Here is a 27327-nt window from a genome sequence, read left to right on the forward strand (position 1 = left end):
TGTGCCAGGCCCCGGCCTGAGAAGGAGCTGGATTGTGGCCAAGGAGACAGGGAGGGAGCGGGCCATAGGCTCTGTACCCACACAAGAGGAAGTCCGTGTCCAGGGTTTCTGAATGAAAGCAGGATTAGGTGTTGTGATTACAATTCCTTTTGGGGATAAATCAGTCCATGTCTTGGCTCTTTCGGAGGGTGAGGATGAGGCCTCCAATTCATTGTGAGTAATGATCCTACACTTCTATGCTCTCCACACTGGGGACCCAGCCTTTAGACCCAGCTGGCCATCAGAGGGACAGTGTGTGATTGAGGGGGGAAGCTTATCCAGGGTCTTAGGCCTGAGCACAGGCTGCGGGGAAGAAAACAGGAGCATCTGCCTCCCCTGCTTCCCTCCCCCCTCAACCATCTCTCAGCAGGAGAGAGCTAATTTGACCATCGGCAGCATTTCCTTCCCTTCTTGTGCTGGGTCAGGGCTAGGGCTGGAGCAGAAGGTTTGCCCAAATTTGTCGATGTCACCACACCCGCCCTTGCATCTATTTTCCTCCCACCGACCTCAACAACTTCTGGAACCCGGCAGGGCAGCAGTGCAGGGGGCGGGAGCAGGGGGTGGGGGACAATGATGTGGAAATCCCACTGGGCTTGGGTGGCAGGATACCAAGGTCCTAGTCCTGTTTCTGCCACCCATTGTTGCATAATCCTGGTTGAATCACACCCTCTGAGCCTCTGTGGTCTCTTCTTATCCTTAAGGGCATGGTTTACACTTCACCTGCTTAGGGAGCGCCTCCCCTACCTAAATTGGTCCTCTGTCCTTGTCACTGCCCTCTCTGCTCGCTCCCTTTAGCACAGCCACACTTTGGTTGTTTGTTTTTGTTTTTGTTTTTAAGATTTTATTTATTCATGAGAGACAGAGAGAGAGAGAGAGGCAGAGACACAGGCAGAGGGAGAAGCAGGCTCCATGCCGGAGTCCCATATGGGACTCCAGCCCACCACGGGGGGATCACACCCTGAGCCAAAGGCAGATGCCCAGCCACTGGGCCACCCAGGCGTCCCTATCACAGCACATTTTTGTAATTACACACAAGTACCTACATATGTGTGTGTGTGTGTGTGTATAAATATAAATAAATGCATATATAATTATGTTTGCTTATTTGGTTTGTTTCACTGCCAGATTCTAGATTGTAGGCTCCAGGAATGTAGAGGCTGTGTGTCCTTTTTTTTTTTTTTTTTTAAGATTTTATTTATTCATTCATGAGAGACACAGAGAGAGGTGGGGGGTGGGCAGGGGGAAGAGACACCGGCAGGAGGAGAAGCAGGCTCCATGCAGGGAGCCCGACGCGGGGCTCGATCCCAGGTCTCCAGGATCACGCCCCGGGCTGAAGGCCGCGCTAAGCCGCTGCGCCACCCGGGCTGCCCGAGGCTGTGTGTCTTTGACCCTTGCATCCTCAGAGCCTAGCACAGTGCTTGGCACAAAGGTGGGCACAGAACAGTCATTTAGTGAGCGAATGAATGAGGAACGAACGGATGGATGGATGGATGGATGGATGGATGGATGGCGGCTGACCACATGCTCTTCCAGGTCCCTCCTGCTGCAAGAGTCCCAGTCCCGGTTTCCCGCCCAGAGGACCATTCCAGGGCCTCTCCCAGGCTGCCCTGTCGGGGGAGGGCGGGAGGACGGGAGGCGGACGGGGCACGGGGACCCGCCGAGCGCCCGTCCCCTCCCGGGCCCGGAGACCCTGGGCGGCCTCCCCCCCTCCCCGGCGGTGGCTCCGGGGCTCGCGGCCGAGGGCGACGGGGGGCGGGGCGGCGCGCGAGCGGCGGGGCGGGCACAGCGCCCCCCACGGGCCTGCGGGCAGCGGGGGCGGGGCCGCCCCGCCGACTCCCGCCGGGCGCCCGGGCGCAGCCGTCGCCTAGCAACGCCCCGCCCCGCCCGCCCCGCCCCGCCGCGCCCCGCCCCCGCCGCGGTCGGCCGCGGGCGCCTGCCCCCAGCATGGCCTGGCCGGGCGGGCCGGCGCTGTGGCTGTGGGCCGCGGGCTGCGGGCTGCTGCTGCTCGTCGGCGTCCTGCTCGCGAGCCCCCGCAGCCGCCGAGCGCGGCGCACCCTCCGCGGCCTGCTCATGGCGCGCAGCAAGCGGCTGCTCTTCCGAATCGGGTCAGTGCCCGGCCGCCGGGGCGGGATGCGGGGCTCGGGCCGCGGGCGCGCGGGGGCGGGGGCGCGGGGAGGCGCGGCTGGGTCGGGCCGAGCGGGGCTGGGCATCCAGGGCCACCGGAGCGACCCGAGAGGCGGGCAGGGGAAGCCACCGGTTTGGGGGAGCTGAGGAAGAGCGGGCACTGGGGGGCTGGAAAATTGGGATGGCCTGGAGCGGCAGGGAGGGCATCTGGGGAAGAGAGCCCGAGGAGGGGCCGGAGAGACGGAGCTGCGAAAGGAGGGCAGGTGCCGGAGAGCAGGATGCCTCTGCCCGCCAAGGTGTCACTTGAAACCGCCCGCTCCTTCCAAGGGTCCCCATCCTGCGCCCCATCGCCCGGCTCCCCACCACACGACGTCAGCGCTTCTGTCCCAAGCGGGAGTCCCAACTTTGTAGGGCTGTCTCCCCTTCCACTCCCCCAGCCTGGCCGAGTCCAGAGCCCCGGGCTGTGAAATCCGCCCCCACTCACTCAGCCAGAAGTGTGGAGCTCCGCTGACCTCCAAGGACTTTTTTCTGTCCGACCCCCTCCCCCCCCAGTCCTCACTCTCTCCTTCCCCCTACTTCTCCCCTAGCCCCGAGCCAGACAAGGAGGGTAACCAGCTCCGATCCGCCACGAAGACACTAAGAGGCAGGGAGGGAACCACGAGAAGCCTCCCTAGGGCCCCTGTTCCCTTCCCGCAGCTGCTGGGGGCAGGACCTCAAGCCTGAGGACAGCTATGATAGGGACGGGAACTGTGGGAGCCCTGGCCACTGGCCAGGTTTGGGGGAGGGCGCAAGTCTGGGAATTTCCTGAGCTTCAGAGAGGACATTGTACAATTTATCCCTCCTCCCCAGACCACCCCAGATCTTCCAAGAAGCTTCGGCCCTGGGCTTCTTCCCAAACTCCGTCCAAGGAGTAGAGATACCAAGGCTAGTGAGGGGAAAAGTGGAAAAACTTGAAGGGGAGAGAGAATCCTGGGTGGGTGCCTTTGGGGCATTCACATCTCTAATGGCTCAAACATTGGGCACACTCTTTTTTTTTTTTTCCTTCTAAGATTCTTTCTAAAGTAATCTCTATACCCAGTGTAGGGCCCGGTGCTCAAACTCACAACCCCAAGATCAGGAGTCACATGTTCTACCCACTGAGCCAGCCAGGCACCCCAACATTGGTCACATTCTTGCTAAGGCTCCAGCCAAGTCACAATTGCTCTGCAAATGGTGTTAAAATAATGAGATTTACAGGTGTTTAAATAATTTCATGTTTGGGACCTAAAAAATATGTTCCCCATAAAATTTCTGGGAATTTCACAGCTGTATTTGGGAAAGGATTTTAAAATTTACTTCTGACTTTCAAAATCAGTAATGTTGAAGTCATACAAATGACCTGAGGAAGTGGAAAATGAAGGTTTCCACAAAGAACTGGAATCAGAAGTCCTGAAATAAGAATTCCCAAGATTGCCTTCTCTGAATCCCGAGGGTCTGGGTATTCCTAGAACTTAGGACCTGGGAGTTTCCAAAACCCAAAACTTGGAATTCTCAGAGAGCTTCTTTGGAAGTCGGTGTTCCTGTTGTGCTCCCCTGTGTCTGGATCTCACTCTTGCCTTGGAATCAGCTCCCCAAATTTGTAGAGCAGAAGGGCGTGCCTAGAATCAGAATCCAGGGTCTGGGAAGCAATCAGTTCAGTCCCTCGGGGGAGAGACTGTTGGCTGCTGGGAGGGACAGGGGGTGTGAGCAGGAAATGATCTGGGGGAAATGGGCAGGTGTTGCTGCTGGGAGGTTGCCTCCAGGAAGGATGGAGAGGGCAGGGGGGTGGGGTGGGACTGGACAGGTCGAGATGGGAAGGGGGAGTGCAGGGGCACACTCCACCCCTGATATGTGGCTGAGAGGACGACAGATAGAAGGTTCCACTGGGGGCTGGAAAGCAGGTGATGGAAATACTAAGAGAAGAGCAATTGTTATCATTAATAGCAGTAATCACTGGCGTGTGACAATTTTATAAAGGGCTTTCCTCAAACATAAGCACAGTTGCCTTTGGGACGGGGATGGCTGGGTCTGATGGAGGGTACATCTGGGCTAACCTGAGATAGACACACATATTTGGGACTGTGCCGGGTACGGGAAGCACACGGAATGTGGGGTTGGGCAAATCTGCTTTTGAAGCTTAGGTTTGTTGCTTAGTAGCCATGGGACCTTGGACAGATAACTCAACCTGTCTGTGCCTCGGTGGTCTGCATCTGTAGAATGGGCATAGTGATCGTACCTCTCTCATGGGGATCTTCTGGGGATTGAATGAAATTGTGCATATAAGTGCACAGGGCCTGGCTCCTAGCAAGTGCTTGGGAAATGTTAACAATGGCTCGTTCTGTAGGATGGAGAATGGGTGGGAAGGTGGCATTGGCCAGCCTCCTTCTGGAGCTTCCTTTCTTCCTTCTCCTGTTTTCCAAGCCTATCCTATGCACCCATCCTTCAGGAGATCCCACATCCCTTTATTCATCCAGTGAACTCCTAACTCTTCTGGGTTGGGATCGTGGGACCACAGATAGGAACGGAGTCTGGTCGTTGCTTTGCTGCTCTCAAGGAATACAGGGAAAGGAGCATGAACAGAGACCCCCAATCTATGGCAGGAGGCAGGGCACGACAAGTTCCCCAAGGGGTGGCAGGGGTTGCCTGTGGAGGCTGAGATCAGGAGCATGGGACTCTCCTATGTGTGCCACCTGCTTCGTGCCTCAGTTTCCCTTTTGCCCCTTCGCCTTCTCAGTGGTAGTTGAGAAGGTGTTGCAGAATGGGGCCCTGAGCAGGGCATCTGTCTGCAGGGGCAGGGGTGAATGGGGAACAAGTCTGGGCTTGCCCAGGGCTCCGAATGTCTTACAGAACTGAGAAAGCAAATGGCAGCTGGCCTTGAGGGTAGGCAGTCCTAGCTGCCAGAGCCCTTCTTCCCTCCCTGACCAAACCTCCTCTTCATTCCTAGGCAGAGAGGGTCTTTCTTGACTCTCCTGACCCGAGGAAAGCCAACTGTCCCCAGGACAAACCTTGCTTGCTCTACTTCTGCAAGAGGAACCGCTTCTCTGGGGCCAGTGAGGCCCACTGGCTCGATTTCAGGGAGAGGCCGGAATCCTGAGCTGAGGGCCCTGGAGGAAGTGAGCCACCTGCTTGTGACCGGAACCCTGAACGAAGGCCGGGCAGAGGCAGTGGGCTGTGCCTTCCCCAGCCCAGCACAGCCTGCATGAGGGGAGCAGGGTCCTCCACCCTGGGCAGCTACAGCCCCTGCATTCACAGGGGCCCTTTGCTGTAGGGTCATTTCCAAAGCATGGCTCTGAGTGGGTGTCGCCTTGCCCAAGCCACATTGCCTTGGGGAGTCCACACCCCTTGCACAGGCCTTTGGGGAAGACCTGCTCCAGACCTGCCTCATGCTGTCTTCCCCAGGCCCGCAGCAATTTCTGTACTTCTGTCTGGGACCTGTCAGACCCTCCTTCCTCCCTGTGTCAAATTTTGTTGCATTCTCGAAGCTCACCTTCAAAATATATCCAAGTGTACCTGGCTGGCTCAGTCGGTAGAGCTTACGACTCTGCGGTCCTGAGGTCAAGCCCCATGCTGGGTGTAGAGTTGACTTTAAAAAATAAATAAATAGAGGGTATGATGCTGAGTGAAGTAAGTCAATCGGAGAAGGACAAACATTATATGGTCTCATTCATTTGGGGAATATAAATAATAGTGAAAGGGAATAGAAGGGAAGGGAGAAGAAATGGGTAGGAAATATCAGAAAGGGAGACAGAACATAAAGACTCCTAACTGGGAAACGAGCTAGGGGTGGTGGAAGGGGAGGAGGGCAGGGAGTTGGGGGTGACTGGGTACGGGCACTGAGGGGGGCACTTGACGGGATGAGCACTGGGTGTTATTCTATATGTTGGCAAATTGAACACCAATAAGAAATAAATTTATTAAATAAATAAAATAAAATGAATAAAATAAAATAAATAAAATAAAATAAAATAAAATAAAATAAAATAAAATAAAATAAAATAAAATATATCCCAAATCTGAAACACCTACTCCTACTTCCACTGTTATCACCCTGGGCCAACCATGGTCATCTCCTGCCTGACCTCCTGTGCTGCTTCCTGGCATTTGTTACTCCCGCCTCCCTCAAAGTATTCTCAGCACAGCAATTAGAACAAAACCATGAAGATTTAAGTCAGAAATGTGCCATCCTCTGCCCAGATCCCTCCAGAATGGCTTCAAGGTCCCGTGGAACCAGCCCATCCCCCTCCTCACCGTTTAATGCTCTTCACCTTGCTCATTCCGCAAAGTGCCTACTCCAGCCACTTGGCTCGTCTCCAGATGCTCCAAGACAGTCTTACCTCTGAGCCCTTCAATTGCTGGTCTTTCTCACTAGAACCTTCTTCCCCCAGATGGCCACATGCCTTGCTGCCCCACTCCCTTCAGATCTCTGCTCATATTTCACCCTACTAGGGAGTCCTGCCCCGACCACCCTTTATAACAATGGCAATGCTCACACCCCTGCACTCTATCTCGTCTCTCCTGCTTTATTGTGGTCCATGGTCCATGTCACCACAGGGCATCCTATATATTGATTTGTCTATTTGTTTATTGGTCTCCTCCCCCAACTGGAATATGAGTCACAAGAGGGAAGAGATTTCTCTCACTAATGTATCCCAGGGCCAGGACAGTGCCAGGCAGAGTTGGCCCTTGTTAAAAGTTTTTTGAATGGATGAAAAGCTTGGCACAGGTGCCATCTCCTCCATGAAGCCCGTCCAGGCTCACCAGTCAAAACTCATCTCTTGCCTCTAGTGTGACCTTTGGCACTGGCTTCCCCCTTAGAGCTTTCTTTCTTTCTTTTTTTTTTTTTTTTTAATTTTATGTATTTATTCATGAGAGACACACAGAGAGGCAGAGACGCAGGCAGAGGGAGAAGCAGGCTCCCTGCAAGGAGCCTGATGCGGGACTCGATCCCAGGACCTCAGGATCTCGCCCTGAGCTGAAGGCAGACCCTCAACCGCTGTGCCACCCAGGTGTCCCCTACCCCTTAGAGCTTTCATTGCACATTTGCTTGTTCTTGTTTAGGTGTCCACAGGTCGGAGTCCCCCCCACTGGACTCCTAGCCCAGGGAACAGGCCTGAGTGAAGAGGAACTGGCACCGGGGTGAGGGAGAGCAGGGGAAAGCCAAAAGAACAGACCAAAACCCAAATCAAACAAAACCCAGGGGCCTTGGCTGGGCAGGTGGCCAAGAACTGCAGGCAGGGAGGCAGAGCTAGTCCAGGCCAGGGGGTCTCAGCAGTGGCTGCGCCTTGGTCCTCCCCGAGGGCCCTCAGCAGTGACTCCTCCTCCCTCTGGAGAAGCTGGTCGCAGTCCAGGGAGGGCTGTGAGGGCTGCGGATAGGCCCCGTGGTCCCCCGGGCAGGCCTGTCCCCCCCACCCCCATGCAGGCACTGGCCCTCTCCGGGGCATGGGGACGTGCCCCCCCACTCCAGGCCTGCGGGCAGCTTCAGGAAACTCCCTCTCCAGGGCCTTTTTTGCTGTCTCGTTATCTTCCTTGGTTTCCTCAATTTTGAGAAAGCGTAAGACCTTGAGCCTCTTTCTGTTCCTCAGGGTCCTGGGAGCAGGCCCGGCGGCCGAGCTGTGACCCGGTGGCCCTCGCAGACACTTCTGGGTTTGGTTTCATAGACAGTGTGTCCTGTCAGGTGCAGAGCCCGGGACAGGCTGTGTCCTGGCGCCCGAGAGCAGGTGCCCGGGAGGTGCCGGCCAGAGGCCTCGCAGCGGGCCTGAGCCGCCAGGGAGGAGGGGAAGAAGAGCTCCATTGTGTGCCTCCGGCGGGAGGGGCCACGCCTCAGTCCCCAGCTGTCCCCAGGCCCCCGCTCCTCCAGGGAGGCTGGGGGTGGAAGGGGCGCCAGCGACCCTCACTGGGGTGGCTGGTGCTGTGCCGCGGGGGGATCCCCCGGGCAGTCTGCCCCCACCGCCACCCAAACCTGCGCAGTGGCTTTTCTGAGTCCCAGGGGACCAATTAGGAAACTTCCTTTACTTTTTGGTGAAGCACAGTGGGTAGTGAGCCCCTGAACTGCTCAGTCAGAATCCAGGTGAGGGGCGGGGCGTGGGGAGGGGAGGGGGTGGGCAAGCTGAAGAGGAGGAAAAGGTACAGATCGTCCTGTTTAACCAGCACCCCCAGATCATTCCGATGCAGTGACCTAAGGCCGAGATCCGAGCTTTCTGACGATGCCCGGGAACCCCAGGCAGAGAGTTCGAATCCCGCATCAGGTCCTGAGATTTCAGTGGCATTTTGTAAATCCTGTGACCTTTCCAGGCTAAGCTGCTTGCCTTCAGGGAGGGGGAGCACCTGGTTGCACAGAGAGGGAAACTGAGGCAGGGAGTGAGCTCTGCTTCTCACCTCCAGCAACAGAAGAAAGGGAGCTGTAGGGGCCCTTACATGGGGCAGTGCCTCTCAGCTAGGTGGGGTCCAGGAGATGGGACAGGTTCTTCCCCGTGACTCCTTCCCCTTCACTTTTGCCTGGCCACAGGGTCTGTTCTTTTCTCCTACCCCATGCACGGGCTCGCGATGCCACCCATGGAACCATCAACCCAGTCATAAATCCAGGATGAGGAATCAGAGCCTAGATTGGAAAGGGACCTTCAGGATTCTCCAGTTCAGGGTGTCTTACCCGGGGGCCCACGGGGTCTCTGGCCCTCTGCGTTCATCGGCAAAATACAGCACATGTAATTAGTTTGGCCCGAGTCTGGGTCTCAGAAAGGCCAAAAGCAGTGATCCAAGAGGTCCAAGAGGTCCCAGCGGCCAGATCCGCAGCTGCGTGTCTGGGTCACTGAAGCCACCCTGACATATCATTTTTCTCAACAGAGGCCCTCAGAGGAGGTGGGTCTCCCCCAGAATACTTCAGGCCCCCTCATGTCATCCTCCCCCCGCGTTTGGGGTTTGGGGAGGATGTTAGCAGTTAAGAGTGTGTGCTCCAGCAGCAGGCTGCCGGGGATGAATCTCTGCCCTGCCACTCGCTCAGGTGTGACCCTGAGCCGACCCCTTCCCAGCGTTCAGGGCCTCAGTGTCCTTGTCAGAGGAACTAATAGTGGCTGCCTCCAGGTTGTTTGGAGGCCGACAGGATTGCTGGGAGACACTTAGCTCAGGGCTGCCCTGAGGTGAGGCTGGGGAAAGAAGAGCCCGGGAGCTCCAGACACATGCTCTAACCTGTGTGTGCAGACCCCCCGTCCAGCCCTCCCTCCATCTCCTCCCTTCAGGGGTCCTGGGCCCAGACCTCAGGGCCTGGGAAGTTGGGATTTTGTGCCTGTGATAGCCGCACCCATGCCCTTGGGTCTAGGTGACCTGGTTATCAGAGCACCCTGCTTGGCCAGGTGTGTGGGTGCAGCAGGGAGAGGGAGGGACTGGGGAAGCAGATGAGTGAGCAGGGGAGGGCAGAGCAGGGGCAGAGGCCTCACGAGCCCCCACTGGGCTTCGCAAGGCCCAGAGCCGGGCACATGGGGCCCCCTGAGCTGACGGAGCAGGTGGCTGTAACACCCGCATGCTGCCCCCACTCCCTCCACCTCTCCTGGGCACTAAGCCAGCATTTTCTGAAGGCCCTTCCTGGGCGTGCTGGTGCTGGGGGCACCCCCGGGGGGCGCAGAGGAGCCTCTAGGAGCAGGCCGGGTCACAGGCTGGGTCACTAGCCAAGTCTGCCTAGACCGTGTGTGGCACTGATTAGACACCGGGTAGAAGTTGATAAGGCCCTGCCACTGAGGGGCGCAGCTTCTGCCACCCCCAGGGGCAGGGAGAGGCCGAATGCTCTAGATGGAGCAGAGGAAGGCGGAGGTCTACTGGGGTCACCAGGAGGTGGGTTTGAACTGAGGTCTGAAGGATACTTAGGATTCTAGCAAATAGAGAAGGCCTGGTGGGTATTCGGGGTAGAGCCATGGGGGAGCTGAGGCAGGAGGGTAGCCTGAGATTTAAAGGCGTTATTGGGGACATTAAAGGATCTAGCTTAAGGATCAGAATATTACTGACACCGTGAAGGCCCTGGGCCCACCTCCCCAGCCTGCCTCCTTCCTGCCTCTAAGGGCACCCTGCTGACCTGCCCACTGACCGTACCCCCAGCTGCCCATATTTTTTCACCACAGCCACCTGTACCCCCAAACAATATAGATAATGGCTTTGCATGCTCTGGCATATATATTTGGTTTTATTGTTTTTTTTTTTAAGATTTTATTTTTTTACTTGAGAGAGAGAGAGACTGAGCAGGAAGGAGGGGCAGAGGGAGAGAGACAAGCAGAGCAGTGAGCAGGGAGCCCGATGTGGGGCTCGATCCCAGGCCCCTGAGATTATGAACTGAGCCGAAGGCAGACACTGAACCGACTGAGCCACCCAGGCGCCCCTGCATTGGCATTTTTAAAAGCTGTTGTCAGATTGTCTATTTTCCTTGAATGTGTCTGCTAGCTTAAGGTTGCATGTTTGAGTTTTGTGCATGCTGAGACCTGGTGCTCTGGATCATTCTGGTTGTCAGGCACTCTTCTGTCACCAGTGGAGAGCCACTGCAGCCTCTTGAGCAGGAGCAGGGCTCATTTAGGTGGCACTTTAAGACCTTAAATTTTTCCAGTGGTTTGCGGTTTGGGCGGAGAGCTAAGGGGAGGAGGCCTCCTGCAGAGCTCCTGGGACCTGTTCCCTGGGGGCAGGGGGAGGGGGAGCCGAAACTGAGAGGATTTGGTTTGGGAGCTCAAGCTGTGTCACTGGGAGGGTGACAGGGCCTGTTCCAGACAGAGAGGCCACAAGGGGAGGAGCTGACAAGCATGGGTTTTGGAACCTGGTGATTGTGACACCCACCTAGCCAGCGCCACGGGCAGATGGAGAAGGTGCCCCAGCTCTGGGACTGGAGAGCGTCACACAGAAGTCACTGTTAGCCAAAGAGCAGGCCTGGGGACAGGGTCCCAGGGTCACCAGGTCCTCACCCCGGCCTCCTGCCACAGGCCAGCCTTCCCCTGCTCTGTACAGTGACCCGGACTTCAGGCCCCCAAGGCCACCTCCCCCTGCAGCCAAGCAGGGCACACCAACCCATCTGAGATCTCAGGTCTGGCATCCATCCCCATGGACCTCCAGCTCCCCCTCCAGTCCAGCTCAGGCCCTTGTCATCTCCCCAACCCCTGGCGACTCAGTTCCTCCTGCCACCTGCAACGGTGCTTCCTCCAACACTGACACTCCAGGCCAGCAAGCTCTCAGAAAGGGAAGTCAAAGCATGTGCCTCCCCCGCTTTCAAACTCCCAGCAGTTTCCCTCCCCCGGGGTGACCCTCCCTGAGCCCCCGTCTGCAGCAAGACTGCCTCCCCTCTCCCCTCCGCTGCTCTCTTGCCTCGCCAGCTGCACTTCACTGCCCACCTGCGATCGATTCGTTTCCTGGTTTGGTGTCTGCTGGCAGGGCCTGCCTTGTGCTCTGCTTGTGCCCCGGGTCTGGCACATGCAGCAAATGCTCGCCGAAGAGAGTGAATGAAAGAAAGAGGCTTTGTTTCCTGCAGCCTCTCAGTGCACAGCCCCTGCCCTGGTGGATCTTGACCTTTGCTGGTGGAGAAAGCACGTATAATAAGCACCAGTAAGGGAAGCCAGGGAATGTTTACCAGTGCCTCCCAAGTGTGGACAACGGCGTTCTAACAGCTGTGAGGGGTGCCCCGTTGAATTCGGGAAGGAAGCCACAGTTGCCAAACCTTCCACCCACCAGGCCCCCGACTATTAGCGTTTGTCATCTTGTTGTATGGCCACTTAATTTCACATGGGCCTGCAGGAGTAAGTCATGGTATCGCCACTTAATAGACAAGGAACCTGATCGAAGAGTCTGGTAGTTTGCCCAAGGACACCAGGCTGGGTCCGAGCCATGACTGGAACCCAGAGCTTTCTCTTGCCAGGGCCTCTGTACGTTCCTTAAGCCTCAGTAGGAGGGAGTGAGGTCAGGAACAGGACTCCGAGAACGGATGCGAGGTGCTATCCGGGGCACAGAGCAAAGAGTGAGTTTCTGTACTTATTATTGTGTCAGTTTTCATTCTGCAATAATTTCAGACTGGCAAAAACAGCACACAGGGTTCCCACATTCCTCTCATCTGGCTCCCCTGAATGTTACATCTTCCACGACCACAGACAGCACAACCAGGATGCTAACGTCCATATAAACTCTGAACTACTCTCCTTACTGAAGTTTTTCCAATTGTCCCACTAACATTCCTCTTCTGGCCTAGAACCCAATCCGGGATATTCATGTTGTCTCACCCAGTCCCCTCCCCTTGGGCAGATCCGTTGTGCCAACTCTGTTATTACAACAGCACAGCGCAGAGAACCAGCAACCCCCCCCCCCCCGTGGCTCCCTCCCTCCCTCCGGGGACTTGTGCACTTCCCGCCTGTCCATTTCTTGGTAAGCCCTCCCCACATTCTGGCACAGCGCGCTGCCTTCGCTTCTTGGAAATGTCACCTCCACAGTGGCCTTCCTTGATGTCACCATTCTCTGTTCTGTTGCCCAGTTTTATTATTTTTTTCTTCAGTTTTATTATGTCATCTGGACTTGACAATATTATTTGTTATCCTGTCTGCCCCACGAGCACGGGAGGCAGCGACTGCCTGACTCCCTGTACTCTGTGCCCAAAGCGGTGCCAGACCTCGCTAAATCCTGGTGAACGGGTCAAAGTGAGAAGACCTGGAACCGATCTGAAAAGGGAACAGAAAGAGGGGGCCTAAGGAAACTGGGCACAAAGACACAGAAAGCCTGGCACAACCTTGCCATCGGGTGTCCGGATGCCCCATGCATACAGCACACGGGCACCCAGGCAGGGACCGCAATGCTTAGATGAAATCATGGAAACCTGCTCATTTTTGGCTGACTTGTTTGTAGACAAATCAGCCAGCTCTTGCCAAGAGGCCTGAAGAGCGGCTGCCCCTGCCTCCTGCCCCCCCAACAACACAACAAACCTCCATAGGGATTTAGGGCACACCGTCTACCCCAACCCTGCACCTCGACTTCTCTGTCTCAGTCCAGTCACCTAGAATTCCTGCCCCTTTTCTGACTGACTTGCTGCACAGCCCTAAACATCGACACACGAGGTGTTTGTAAGGGTCCCCCCAACCCCCAGCCTAGTCTCATCTTCCCTTCTGAGAGGCCGGGGCGTGAGACAGCTCGAGGAGGCTCATGCTGAGCTGCTCACATTATTGGCAAAGGCCGGTGTAAAATGGAATTTGGAGCCTCTTGTTCAGAGGAAAAGAAAGCTTTTCCTTTCTTCTATGATTTCTCTTTTGACTTGTCCTGATGTTTCTTTTTTTCTTTTTTTTTCTTTTTTAGAGATTTTATTTATTCATGAGAGACAGAAAAAGAGGTGGAGACATGGGCAGAGGGAGAAGCAGGCCCCTGCGGGGAGCACGATGCAGGACTGGATCCCGATCTCAGGATCACGCCCTGGGCTGAAGGCAGACCCTCACCTGCTGAGCCACCCAAGTGCCCCTCAAGTAGCAAATTAAAAACATCAGGCCTGGGGCACCTGGGTGGCTCAGTCTTTGAGCATCCCACATCGGGCTCCCTGCAGGGAGCCTGCCTCTCCTTCTGCCTCTGTCTCTGCCTCTCTCTCTCTGTGTGTCTCTCATGAATAAATAAATAAATCTTTTGAAAAAATAATTTGCTACTTGACATCCCCCTAAGTAAAGAAAAATTAAAAATCTAAACCATTAGCACATATTTTGCCTTTTGCTTTTTTACTGTACAATCCCAGTTTTTGTTTTTGTGGGTGAGAAGGAGGGAGAGAGAGAGAGAGAGAATCCCCAAGCAGGCTCCACATGCAGCTCGGAGCCCACACGGGACTCGATCCCACCACCCTGAGATCATGACCTGAGCTGAAACCAAGAGTCTGAGGCCCCTGACTGAGCCACCCGGGAGCCCCTGTACAATCCCAGTTTCAAATGCAAATATAACATGTGACATTTAAGTCACACGTGAAATCACCAGAACTATAATTCACATTTCCCAGCTCGTACACGGATAGTATTTTGATCTCACCCGAGCAGTGGAAATGCCGCACGCTACGGAATTACCTGTTTCTATTTCCCTTCTGGTTCGCGCACATTCCGCCAACCCTGTCTGCCTTCAGCTTACTGATGAACCAGGGGGGACCAAAGGGACGGGACAGATGGCTTTCCCTCCCTTGCCTCCTGTGGCATCGTCTGCTGCAAAGACGGATCACACGGGGACGTGACACAAGGAAGAAGGACGGGGCAGGGTTTCTCGGTCGCTTGTGTTTCTTAGAACACCAGCATCTTCTCTCTGCATTTGAAGCAAGTTCTGGTCGGCCAGGCTGGGCAGCGAGCCCCCTTGCTCAGTCGTGGACGTATTCTCACCTTGCGACCACTTTGAGTCCCGCATCCCCAGCGTGGTGGGGCCACCAGCATCCTGTGCACGGGGGCAGCTTGAATGTGGCAGGCGTGGGGCCACCCGGGACAGAGTGTGCAGGTGTGGGGGTCTCCTCCGCCCAGCGCATGTTCCGTTGTCCTATCACACTTCACTTACAGGACGCAAACTCAAAGGTAAAAGCATTAGGAATTCCACAAAGGTGACAGTGGAGCATTGAGCCAAGCGTGGGCCCCCCGTGACTGTGCCGGTCGCATGGCTGGGAGGCTCGCCCTGCAGGCCAGCATCCCGTGTTTGGAGGACTCTGTTGGTCACAAGTTCCCTCTGTGTCTTGTGCCACCTTTCCGCTTTTTCTGTAGGTAGCCTGGGATGGCCTGACATGGTGGCGGGAAGACAGAGGGAGTGTGCTCAGGCCATCCATCCCGCCTCACCTCTCCCTGCTTCCTCCACCAACCGGCCAGAGAGAACTTTCTAGAGTTTCCCCAAACAAGCCCTTCCGTCTGCTGCCTCTGGGCCTGTTGTTTCCTCTGCCCCCAGAGGCTCTCCAACTTTGGTCCCTGGACCAGCTGCAGCCAGCATCCCGCGGAGCTTGTTAGAAATGCACGTTCCCGGGCCCCACCCCAGACCTGCCGAATGGGGGAGGCTGGGGATGGGACAAAGAATCAGGTCCAGCGGCTGCCTGGCACCATGTGATGCCCACTGCTCTTTGGAAATACGTTTTCCACCTCATGTCAGCTTCTTAACTGCTACACCCTCGTTGTGGAATAAAGGCCTCTGCCTCCGAGTCCCTTCGGCGAATCCCTCAGTTCACCTGTCCCCGGATGGGCCTGGGGCTTAGGGTGCATCTGTCCCATTTGTCCATCTTGGCCTGGGGACCGAGCAGGGCAAACCGTAGGCACATAATAAGTGACTGTAGAGATGCGCTGCCTCAGGGGTGGCCACGGGAGTGGAGATGTGGGGCCCGGGCATCGCGAGGGCCACCTCACGGAGGGGCCCGGGCCCGGGGTGGGGCTGAGCGCCGGTGTCCCGCCCCACAGGTACAGCCTGTACACCCGCACCTGGCTCGGGTACCTCTTCTACCGCCAGCAGCTACGCAGGGCTCGGAATCGCTACCCCAAAGGCCACTCCAGAACCCAGGCCCGCCTCTTCAACGGTGAGCTCCGGCCGCCCCGGGCCCGCACCGCCCCCCGCCTGCGCCCCATCACGCCCCATCACCCACCCCCCATATGCCCCCCACTGCCGCTGGGCTCCCTGCCCATCAGCCCGCCCACAGCCCATCTCTGTCCCCCAGGAGTGAAGGTGCTTCCCATCCCCGTCCTCTCAGACAACTACAGCTACCTCATCATCGACACCCAGGCCCGGCTGGCTGTGGCTGTGGACCCCTCCGACCCTCAGGCCGTGCAGGTGAGGGGAGGGGGGGGCAGGGCTACCTGGGGCCACCTGGGGCCACCTGGGCGGCTGGCAGCTTTCCCTCCCTGATCCCTCTGCCAGTGGGACGTGCCTGCACACACAGGCCCCACCGTGCAAGTACACACAGGGACCCCCACAACCACCCAGGGCAGGGCTGGGCGGGGGAGGACAGCCATGGGGGAACCCTAGGGAGAGGGATGCTCACTCAGGACCCTGGTCTGGGGTTTCTTCTGTCTCTCACTCTCTATGGCCCCTTTCTGACCCTCTTCTCTCATCTGTGTCGGTCAGTCTGGGTCTCTCCATCTCTCCTTCCCACTTCTTATTTCCCTGTGTGTGTGTGTACCTGGGTGTTCCCTGCCCCTCGGTCTCCCTCCCCGCACCTCCCCATCCTCTCCCCTGTGCGCTGGCTCAGCCTCAGCTGCCTGCATCCCCCCAGCCCTCTCGTCCCTACCCCCTCATCCTCTAGCTGTGTCACCTTCCTGGCCCTCCTCCTCCCCGCTCTCCCCCTCTTCACCCAGCACCTGTGCCCCTGCCCCTCGCTGCCCACTACCCAGTCTCAGCACCTCCTCTCTCCCCCAGGCTTCCATCGAAAAGGAGGGCGTTAATTTGGTTGCCATCCTCTGCACCCACAAGCACTGGTAAGGGGCTGGGATGGAGGGCTGGGGGACAGATGAGCTTCTCTGGCCGTCCCTGGCCCCAGTGGGCTTGGCAGGATGAGGCCCGGTGAGGACAGGCCGGGCTGCGGGGCGGGGAGTCAGGATGCCAGGGCACCCGCCTTCTTCATAAAGTCACAGGGGCACCAGCAGAGGAGGGAAGGGGTGGGGCTCCCCCCATGGCACTTATCAGGCCCCTGAAGCCCTGGAGGAGGGCAGGGCGGGCATTTATCTTTCATTCCTTGGGCACGTATCAGATGCCCACTGTGCTCAGGACAAGAGCAAACCCTGTGAGTTCTTTCCCCAAGGAGAGTGTAATCCAATAGGGGAGACAGCCCTGCACTCCAGTGTATGAGGACCAAAGTTTAGGTAGCAGTTGGCACAAGAGATGGGAGGTGGGGGGCACTTGGTGAAGTGTGACCAGATCCTCTTGGGAGAATTAGAGGTCAGTGACCCTGGGGCTGAGAGAGTCCGGGGCAGGGGGGCAAGTCGTGGGGATGAGCAGGGCAGCAGCTTGAACAGAGGCCTAGAGGTGTGGACAGCTTGGCTCAGTTCAGAAGCCCGGAGCTCAGGACTTGAAGGTCTGGAGACCCGGAGAGAGGAAGGCAAGGGGGCCTCCCAAGTCCCTTTGTCCCTCAAAGTCCCTGCCTGTCTCTGCCATCCTCCAGGGACCACAGTGGAGGGAACCGTGACCTCAGCCGGCGGCACCAGGACTGTCGGGTGTACGGGAGCCCTCAGGACGGCATCCCCTACCTCACCCAGTAAGGCCCTGACCCGGGGTGGGTGGCTCCTCTGTGAGCCCTTTGCCACACCCCATCCTTCAGCTGAGTCTTGCAGGACCACCAGCAGCTGGATCTGTGCTGGTGCCCTTCCTGCCCCTTCCTTAGAGGGCAGATCACAGCCCATCTGAAGACCGGCACTGTCCGCCCCCAACTCATCCAGCCATGGTCCCCAAAGTGGGGAGAGGCCAGGTTTTGGATCTGAAGCCCTGGGGACTGTGAGTGCCTCCCCTCTCTAGTCTGGAAGCCCTGCCTCCTTCAAATCACCCAGCCCCTTGAGGCCTAGGGTAGGGCAAGGATTAGCACAGCCCAAGCTCTAGCACATTCTCTCCTCTACTGCCTTGCTTCTCAGTCCCCTGTGTCATCAAGATGTGGTTAGCGTGGGACGGCTTCAGATCCGGGCTCTGGCCACTCCTGGCCACACGCAAGGCCATCTGGTCTACCTGCTGGATGGGGAGCCCTACAAGGGTCCCTCCTGCCTCTTCTCAGGGGACCTGCTCTTCCTCTCTGGCTGTGGTGAGTCCTGCCCCCCCCCCCACAAAAGGGAAGCAGGAGGAGGGGGGCAGGAAGGAGGGGGAGAGGTCACAGCAGAGATCCAAGGATGGCCACAGCCCCATGCAGCACATGAAAACTTTGCTGTCGGCACAAACACTGCCTCGCTGTTACTCTCATCTGTGTCAGCCCATTGTTTTAATACCCTCGCGACTTCGCACGGGGGATGCACAGAATGAGACAGTGCTTGGAACTGGGTATAGACCTTGCAGGGTGTTGGTTTCCACTGGGTGGAGCCTAGTTCTCTGGCACAGTAACTGGAGAGACCAGGTCACAAAAGGTGGAGAACCCTCGAATGAGAGGGTGACCCATGGGCAGGGGAGGATCACAATCCCGGGCCGTATGAGTCTCAGAGGGCAGTGCAGGCAAAGAAGTGCGCCTTGGAAAAGAGCAACCACCCACCAACTATGCGTGGGGCCCCTGGCACTCAGCCTCAAGCTCCTGTCCCCTCTCCGTCCACGTGTCAGTATGTGCGATGGAGACCTTGGCTGGGGGGTGAATACGTGGCTCAGCTGCCATGGGAAGGAGGGCGGAGAACCTGGGGGTGGGTATGGCGGGGGCACGGTTGAGGGCCGGTGGCCGGCCCCAGCTGTCCTCACCCCCTCCGCTACCAAGCTGTGTTCTCCTTGTACCTGTGACATGCCCGCTGACCCTCCCCAGGACGGACCTTTGAGGGTACCGCAGAGACCATGCTGAGCTCCCTGGACACGGTGCTGGGGCTGGAGGATGACACTCTGCTGTGGCCCGGTGAGGTGCCCCTCCCACTCCCCCCTCACTCCCCTGGAGTCCCGGCCGCCCCAGGCTCTGGCCCAGAGGCGACACAACCCCACCTCTGGTGGCTCCTGAGAGCCAACTCTAGCAGTGAGCGCAGAGCCCCCTTCATTCCAGAGTGCTGGCTCCGAATGCCTCTGCTTCTCACGCCAACTGCCCCTGACAGCCAGCCCTCAGCCTCTTGGGAGCTTTGTTGATCCCGGTGCATCCCAGACAGATGGCTGAGATTTTAGAGCCAAAGCTGACAACAGAAAATAGCCTTTGCTTATCAGAGAAGTCAGTATCTCTCCATGTATCACCCACATGCACCCGTACCACACATTACGTGGGCGCCCCTCCCCATGCATGTACGTGGCATGTCCATGCATCCGTCCTTCCAGACTCTGCATGTCCCTATGTACATACACAAGCATTGGGATATCCATGGTTCCTAAAACACAACACTAAGATATTAGGTAATCCTCAAAACATATATTATATTTTTTTTAAGATTTATTTATTTATTCATGAGAGACACAGAGAGAGAGGCAGAGACATAGGCAGAGGGAGAAGTAGGCTCCCTGTGGGGAACCTGATGCAGGACTCGATCCCAGGACCCTGGGATCATGCCCTGAGCCAAAGGCAGATGCTCAACCACTGAGCCACCCAGGTGCCCCCTCAAAACATATATTTATCCATCCATTCATTTGATCATACTTGATTGAACACCTGTTGCTTACCGGGCTCTGTTCTAGGCACCAGGGACACGTCTGTGTTCTAGTAGCATTATTTTCTCCAGATGACAAAACTGCGGCCCAGAGAGGTTCCACGACTCGGCCAAGGCTGCACAGCCGGGCAGGGGCAGAGTCAGGACTAAGACTGCAGGGCTGTCTGGCTCCAGGTCCGGTGGTTTTACCCCTGAACTGCTTCTGCCCCTCCACTCGGGGCTGACCTATGCCCACATTTAGAGAAGCAGCTCTGTGGGGTTGGGCCTTTCCTGGAAGTGCCCCCCCTCCCCCTGGCTGTCGGGTACCCAGAGCCTAGGGCAGGGAGGACTTTTCCTGATGGCACCTCCCCTCTCTCTGTGTCCTGCATCTTGCCCGCCACCCCCCACCCCTGGTGGCCCTTAGGTCATGAGTACGCGGAAGAGAACCTGGGCTTTGCGGGTGTGGTGGAGCCCGAGAACCTGGCCCGGGAGAGGAAGATGCAGTGGGTCCAGAGGCAGCGAATGGAGCGCAAGAGCACGGTGCGGAGCCAGGGCCGGGGTCCAGGCGGGCCCCCAGGGTGCTTCCCCAGTAGGGACCCCTCCCGGCTGAGCTGCGGCCTGCAGGCCCCTCCCCAGAGCCCCCACATGTTTGGTCACAGGCCTTGGAGTGAGGCCCTCTGGGCCCTGAGACAAGGGAGGGGGTGCGGTGGGGGGCTTCCCCGATGGGGTCTGTTTTCCAGATTGTCTCCATCAAACCCGCTAATCCCGGTACCTCTCGTCCCCCAGTGCCCGTCCACCCTGGGAGAGGAGCGCTCCTACAACCCATTCCTGAGGACCCACTGCCTGGTGCTGCAGGAGGCTCTGGGGCCAGGCCCGGGCCCCACTGGGGATGACGGCTACTCCCGGGCCCAGCTCCTGGAGAAGCTCCGGCAGCTGAAAGACCTGCACAAGAGCAAGTGACGGCCCCTCCCCGGCACAGCCCACCCCGCACGGCGGAGGCCACCTGTCTCGTCGCCCGCACCACACCATCCCTCTCATCACTACCACCACCACCTCCATCGGCGCCCACAGGGGGCATCAGTCCCCAACACTGTCAGAGGGAGGAGGGACAAGGTGACTAGGCCATGAGAGCCAGAGGCTGGAGGCTGGTCAAAGGCATGGAGACCCCACGGGGTGAGGCTGAGGGAAGGGGGAGCCTTGGGACACCTCCAGACCCAGCTGGGAGGGTGCCTCCTCCCCTGTCCTGCTCCTGCCAGCGAGGACATGGAGAGTGCCGGTCACTCCTCCCTCAGGACGTCTCACTCTCCCTGTAGACAGCCGGAGCCTCCAACAGGTTGAGTCTCCTTCCCCCTTCTCCCACACAGGGTTGGGAAGCACAGGCCCCCTGAGTGGCCTGAGGTGTGGCGCCTTGGAAAAGTGGTCACTCGGGGAGGTGGCTGGGCTCGGGTGTCCTGAGGCACCGGCCCTCCTCCCCACACCTCCCCGCCTCCCAAAGGCGTTTTTTGAACAGAGCCATTTCTGGGAAAGACGAAAGGGCTGGAAGTCTGCATGTCTGGACAGTCTGGGCCTCAGTGCCTCCCCTACGGCCTGGAAGACGGAGGCTCCTGGTTGCCACAGACGGGACCGAGGTGACAGGCTGAGGAGACGCCAGGAGCTGGGACTGCAGCCCCATGCCCCATAGGCTCGCTGCATAGCTGGCCTCTGCCCTTGCCTGGCGCCCAGAGGACCTCCCTTGCCAGGAGAGAGAGAGAGAGAGAGAGAGCGCGCGAGCCGTCCTCCTCGGCCAGAGCGGTCTTCTCCTCATGGCCCTCGTCCTTAGGAACGTCTGCCTTGTTCTAACTCCTGCTTTATCCTCGGTCCCTCTCCTCTTTTAGTTTATAAAGACATTCATCTGGCCCTCAGCAGTTTGCCAAGAACACCCCATGTCATTTCTTGTTGATCCCGGGCCCCATCCTGGCTGGGGACGGGAGCAGCGAGCTGTCAGCCCTCGAGGGAGCAGGGGCCCCCAGGACCCCAGGCCTGAGCCCTACCCCCAGCTCAGCCTCTCCTCTGGGCTCTGGTCCGGGTCTCCTTGGGGCCACAGAGAGGAAGCCCAAGGTCCGGAGCGGGCCTACCTGGGGTCAGCCGGGAGCCTTCTCTTCCTGTGTTCAAGCCTCTGGGCCTGTGCCCACCTCTCGTGAGCCTCCGAGATGCCCCCTGCCCTCAGTTTCCCTCCTCGTCCTGCCTCTGCCTCCCTCTCCAGCCACAGCCTCTGGTACCAGCTCTAGCAATACCGCCAGAATAGAGCTCCCCGCCCCCCAGACCTGCAGTTTCATGCCGCTGTGCCTTTGCTCATGCTGTCTCTCCAGACTGGAATGCCTTTCCCCTGCTCCTCCGGCCTTGTCTGCCTGGCAAACACCCATTCATTCACCTCTCACAATCCCCCTCAAAGGCCCCCTCCTCCAGGAAGACAACCCCGTGCCCCCCCACCCTCCAGGCTACCTCTGCTCTTTGTAAATGCTTCTCTCGTGGCACTTCTCACACTGTATTTTACTTGTTTACATGTTTGTCTCCCCTTCTAGACTGTGAACCCTTCAGGGCATGGACTGTATCTTATGCATCTCTGTAACTCTGCGCCTAGCACGGTGCCTGGCACGCAGTAGGCGCTCAATAAATCTTGAATGAAGAATTTAACTGGGGCTCGGTCACTCAGTGAGATCAGCTTTCCTGCCCGTTCCATCCTCCCGTCTGAGTTACAAGCCTGCTAACTTGGAGTTACTGCCCTGCCGCAGCCTTGGCCAGAGACCGTGCTAGAAATACATCCCCCCGTGGCCTGTGTGCACTCGTTCGGGGTTACGACGAGCTTACCTCAGTGTTTCCCGGAGCTCGAGAGGCACGGGCGCAGCACCGGCCGCAGAGCAGAGGAATAGCACCGGGAAGCCAGGCCTTGGCACCAGCTTCCCTTCAGTGCGTCTCTAACAGAGCCAGACTGTGGGTCCGTACCTTAGTCAACTATTTTGAGGTTTTTCGCTTTTTTGTTTTTTAAGGTGTTATTTATTTATTCATGAGAGACACAGAGAGAGAGAGAGGCAGAGACACAGGCAATGGGAGAAGCAGGCTCCCTGTGGGGAGCCTGATGCAGGACTGGATCCCAGGACGCTGAGGTCACGACCTGAGCCGAAAGCAGCCGCTCAACCCCTGAGCCACCCAGGCGCCCCCAACTATCTTGAGTTAAACGTTAACACTGTGGCTTTGTTTTCATTGTATTTACCTTTGGGGTCAATATTTTTTAAAATGTATTATTTATTTTAGATAGCACAGGTGCATGCAGAGGGGCAGAGAGGGAGGGAGAGGGACTAGCAGACTCCCTGCTGAGCGCAGAGCCCGATGACAACGTGGGGCTTGATCCCACCACCCTGAGATCATGACCTGAACCGAAATCCAATAGTCAGATACTCAACTGAGTCACCCAGGTGCCCCTGGAGTCCATGTTTTTGACAAGTGACAGCAGTTTTCTTTTTTTCTTTTTTCAAAGTGATAGCAGTCTTCAATTCATGGAAGTAATTAAAGATTTGTATTGAAATAGGAGTGAAGTAAAGGTGGTACTTGACCCTAGCAGAACTCATATTTTTTAAAGATTTATCTATTTATTAAATATTTATTTATTTAGAAACGGGGGGCACAGAGGGAGAGGGAGAGAGGGGGATCTCAAGCAGTCCCCAAGCTGAGCGCAGAGCCCAAGCTGGGGCTGGATCCCACGACCCTGAGATCACTACATGAGCCAAACTCAAGAGCCAGCCGCTCAACAGACCGAGCCACCCAGGCGCCCCCGTAGCAGAACTTTTAAAGGTGGCCCTGATATGGCTGAGGGCCGGGCAGCACTGGCATCACTCCACATTTCCTTGGGGCCAGGCCAAGGCGCAGTTTTCCCACCCCTTGGTACAATGGGCGCCCTCACCCCAAGCAAGGGACCTTGGCACTGGTCCCCCGCTATCCCGGATCAGGGCTGTGCTTAGGGTGGGCATGGAGGAAGGGGCTGTGGTCCTCACCTTCCTGAAGAAGAGCAGCTCCCTGTGTCTGTGGTTGTCTCTGGGTCCCTCCTGCCGTGAATGGGCAAGCCCCAGGGCCAGGTCTCCTGGGGTCTACCCAGCTTCAAGAGGCACTTGGTGACAGTTCTCTAGGGCTGGTGGGGCATGTTCCTAGGGCCTTTGTGATCCCCCCACTGGGGCATCATCCCAAAGGATAGCACGTGCTTTTTGTGGTGCTGGCACTGACCAGCAGCAACCAGGCTCCCAGCCCGTTGTTTACGGGACCGCTGGTGTCACTGGCCTTAGAGACTTCAGTTCCATCCCCAGCTCTGTCATTCAACATCCAAGTGTCCTTGGGCAGATGTCACTTCCTCGACCTGTTTCTTCACCTTCCCTGGAGGTGACAACCTTGAATGAGTCCGAACACTTTTCAGGGGCCAGTGACATACTCAACACTAAGCTTAGACCAAGAGGAAAATTTATCAGTTTATGAAATTAAGAAGTGGGGGATTAGGTCATGGTGGCTTCAGGCATTGCAGGATCCATGGATTCAAAGGGCAATTTTATCATTCAGCTTAACTTTCTTCTGCATTGGGATCAGTCTGCCTCAGGCTTTCTCCTTGAGGTGGAAAGATCATGTCTGGAAGTGCTAGGCTTGCAGGCTGCTAGTTAGTTCAGCAAACCCTAGCACAACCTCCCTGGGTCTATCCAGCTTCGTCAGTTCAGCTTGAGCCGCGTGCCCAACCCTGAGCCAATCAGGAGTTAGGGGCATGGGCCCCTCTCACCTGCCAGGTTAGGTCCTATGACCACTCTTGGAAAGGGCAGTGTCAGACCAAGCAACCAAAAGGTGTGCTGAGAGTGTAGAAAATGTTCCCCAGAGTAACAGAAATGACGCAAGGCAGCAAAATCATAGAGGTTCACCAACAATTCTGCTTGCGAGAGGCTATTATGAGCAAAGGCATGTGAAGTCACTTTGGAAAATGCTACATCAGATTCCTGGTGCTATAATTCATTAGACAGAGGACATGGAGGTAGATGTGTGGCCGCAAAGGTATTTGAATAATACGTAGTTTTAAAAATAACCAGTAAGCAATTCGTTTCTTCCTGAGTCACAGGCTGGCTGTCTCTAGGGCAGGAAAGGAGAAAAGGAGGGGACACAATGTGGGCAGCCCCGGGTGTTCCAGGGAGGAATGGAGATGGGGAGGGGGGAGGCGAGGAGCCCTGGGCCTACCCGTGTGTGTTGGGGATGGTCTCAGCCCTCCAAGGCCTTAGCCACACATGGAGCCTTGGAAAGCGGGTGGGAACCTAACTCTGGGGTCAGTAAACCCCAGGCAGTTACATTTACTGAGTTCCTAAGTATAGGCAAAGCCCCACAAGAGATGCAGAGAAAGGGCTCTTAGGGTTCTTCAGAGGGACAGAAGCACTAGAAAATGAGATCATAGATGATAGATAGATGATAGATAGATAATAGAGATGACAAATAGATAATAAGGTGGGACAGGGTGGCAGAGAGAGGACTTGGAGAGGGACCAGGCTGGATAGGAATATAGGTTCTGCCTCTGGTTGACCGTGAGTGACGCCACATGGGCATCTCATGTCACCCAGCTCCATTCTGGAGTGACTGCGGGGACAGAGGAATGAGCACAGTCACCAGTCGGGGGGGGGGGGGGGGAGAGGGAGAGGGAGGAGCAAGCTCCCCCCTGAGCAGGGAGCCCAATGTGGGGGCTTCATCCCAGGACCCCGAGATCGTGACCTGAATTAAAGACAGTTAACTGACTGAGCCCCCCAGATACCCCCACGGTTTCCATTGATTAACCAGATGACCTTGGGTAAGTTACTTAACCTTCTGTGCCTCCATTTCTCCTGAGCCCACTGAGGACATGGGTAGCACCACCGTGGGAGCTGATTGTGACAACTGAGTGAGTTCACACCCGCAGAGCTCATGATGCCATAGAAGCTGGGAGGATACAGGCTGTCCCTGTCACAGGTTCAGAGAGGCCAACCTGCCCAGGAGGGCTGCACAGCTTGCAGATCTACCTGCTACAGAGGGTCTCTCCACTGGCCTAGGAGGCCCTAAGGGGACCAGTAACAAGGGTCTGCAGCGACTCTCTTTCGGAGGTTTAAAAATTAGATTTAAAAAATTGGATGTTGGGGATCCCTGGGTGGCTCAGTGGTTTGGCGCCTGCCTTTGGCCCAGGGCGCAATCCTGGAATCCCGGGATCGAGTCCCGCGTCGGGCTCCCGGCATGGAGCCTGCTTCTCCCTCTGCCTGTGTCTCTGCCTCTCTCTCTCTCTCTCTCTCTCTCTCTCTCATTCTCTCATAAATAAATAAATAAATCTTTAAAAAAAAATTGGATGTTGATCCTTCTAGGAACCACTCTGTCAAACTTCTTTCTCTTCTAGCAGGAAACAGCCAGCATGAATGGGGGGGGGGGGGTCTTGGGAGGGGCGGGGAGAAAGAACCTGGGCTCCCAGGGCTGGGAGCCTGTGTGCGCAGGGAGGTGGCAGTCCTGTGCAGCTCCAAGGGCCTGACCAAGGAAAGGGGAGGGAGGAGGGGGGCAACTCTAAAGGGCAGAGGGCTCTGGGAGCAAATCTGCCCTCAGGCCAGGAGGAGGGTGTACAGTAGGGACGGAACTACGTGGGCACCCCTTAAAGAGCATCTAGACCATAATGTGCTTCTTTTTTTTCCCGACTTTGTCCTAATAATCAAAAAATGTTTCCAATTTTATATAATTTACATAGGAAAGTGATAGAGTTTGCTTTTTGTAGACCTTATTTAAATCTTCTATCTTGGGGCGCCCGGGTATCTCAGTGGTTGAGCGTCTGCCTTCAGCTCAGGTCATGATCCTGGGGTCCTGGAATCGAGTCCTGCATCAGGCTCTCCCCGGGGAGCCCACTTCTCCCTCTGCCTGTGTCTCTGCCTCTCTCTCTGTGTCTCTAGTGAATAAATAAATAAAATCTTTAAAAAAAAAATCTTCTTTTATTAACTTTATCAAGCTATCATTTCCATAACACAAAATTCATCCTTTTAAAGTGTACAATTGAGTAGTTTTTAGTATATGCACTGTTTTGTGACCATCACAATCTAATTTTGTTTTAAGATATATTTATTTGAGAGAGAGAGACAGAGAGAGCATGCGTGGGGAGGGAGGAGCAGAGGGAGAGAGAGAAACCTAAGCAGATTCCGCGCTGAGCGCAGAGCCCACAGTGGAGCTTGATCCCACAATCCTGTGATCACAAGCACAACCTGAGCCAAAACCAAGAGTCAGACGCTGAACTGACTGGGCCACCCAGGGACCCCACAATCTAATTTTAGGACATTTTCATTCACCCCCAGATGAAAGCCTGTGCACACTTGATGTGACTCCACGCCTCTGCGTACCCACACCAGGCGACCACTGATCTCTCTGTCTCCACAGATTTACCTGCTCTGAACGTTTCACATTCGTGGCATCAGACAATATGTGGTCTTTTGTGACCAGCTCCTCTCCCTCGGCATATCCTCAAGGTTCACGTCGGAGCACATGGCAGTAGTTCACATCTACTCTCCTTATGGTTGAATAATACTGCATTGTGGGGATATGCACCACATTTTGTTTATCCATTTGTCAGTTGACAGTTGGGTTGTTTCCATTTTTCGGCTACCATGCACCAGGTGCTGTGAACATCTGTGTACAGCTTGTTGTGCAGAGAGATGCTTTCAGTTCTCTCGGGTATAGACCTAGGAGTGGAATTGCCGAGTCATATAGTAACTCCACATTTAACTTTTTGAGGAAGTAACAAACCACCTCCTAAAGTAGTTGTGAGTTTTCTTAATGCCACTGACAGTATCTCACGTGCAGAGAAAGGCTTCTTCAGAATTCACTTTCGCTTTTAAAAATGAATACTCAAAATAAAATTTAAATGGCAAATAAAATTAGGAGCACCTGGATGGCTCAATTT

At 56.3% G+C, this 27327-nt stretch overlaps 1 protein-coding gene across 1 annotated transcript; it reads left to right on the plus strand.

Annotated features, from left to right (window-relative positions):
- The first annotated feature begins 1954 nt into the window (after positions 1 to 1954).
- LOC121480520 (probable hydrolase PNKD) lies at positions 1955 to 22052 on the plus strand. Its single transcript, XM_041737081.1, has 9 exons — positions 1955 to 2144; positions 15567 to 15682; positions 15821 to 15933; positions 16519 to 16577; positions 17261 to 17353; positions 17724 to 17887; positions 18584 to 18670; positions 19804 to 19919; positions 20166 to 22052. Exons 1-9 carry the CDS (start codon positions 1984 to 1986, stop codon positions 20337 to 20339), a joined length of 1083 nt encoding a protein of 360 aa, XP_041593015.1. The 5' UTR covers positions 1955 to 1983; the 3' UTR covers positions 20340 to 22052.
- Positions 22053 to 27327: the final 5275 nt, after the last annotated feature.

Source organism: Vulpes lagopus, chromosome 22 (genome assembly GCF_018345385.1).
Source record: "Vulpes lagopus strain Blue_001 chromosome 22, ASM1834538v1, whole genome shotgun sequence".
Taxonomy (NCBI): Eukaryota; Metazoa; Chordata; class Mammalia; order Carnivora; family Canidae; genus Vulpes; species Vulpes lagopus.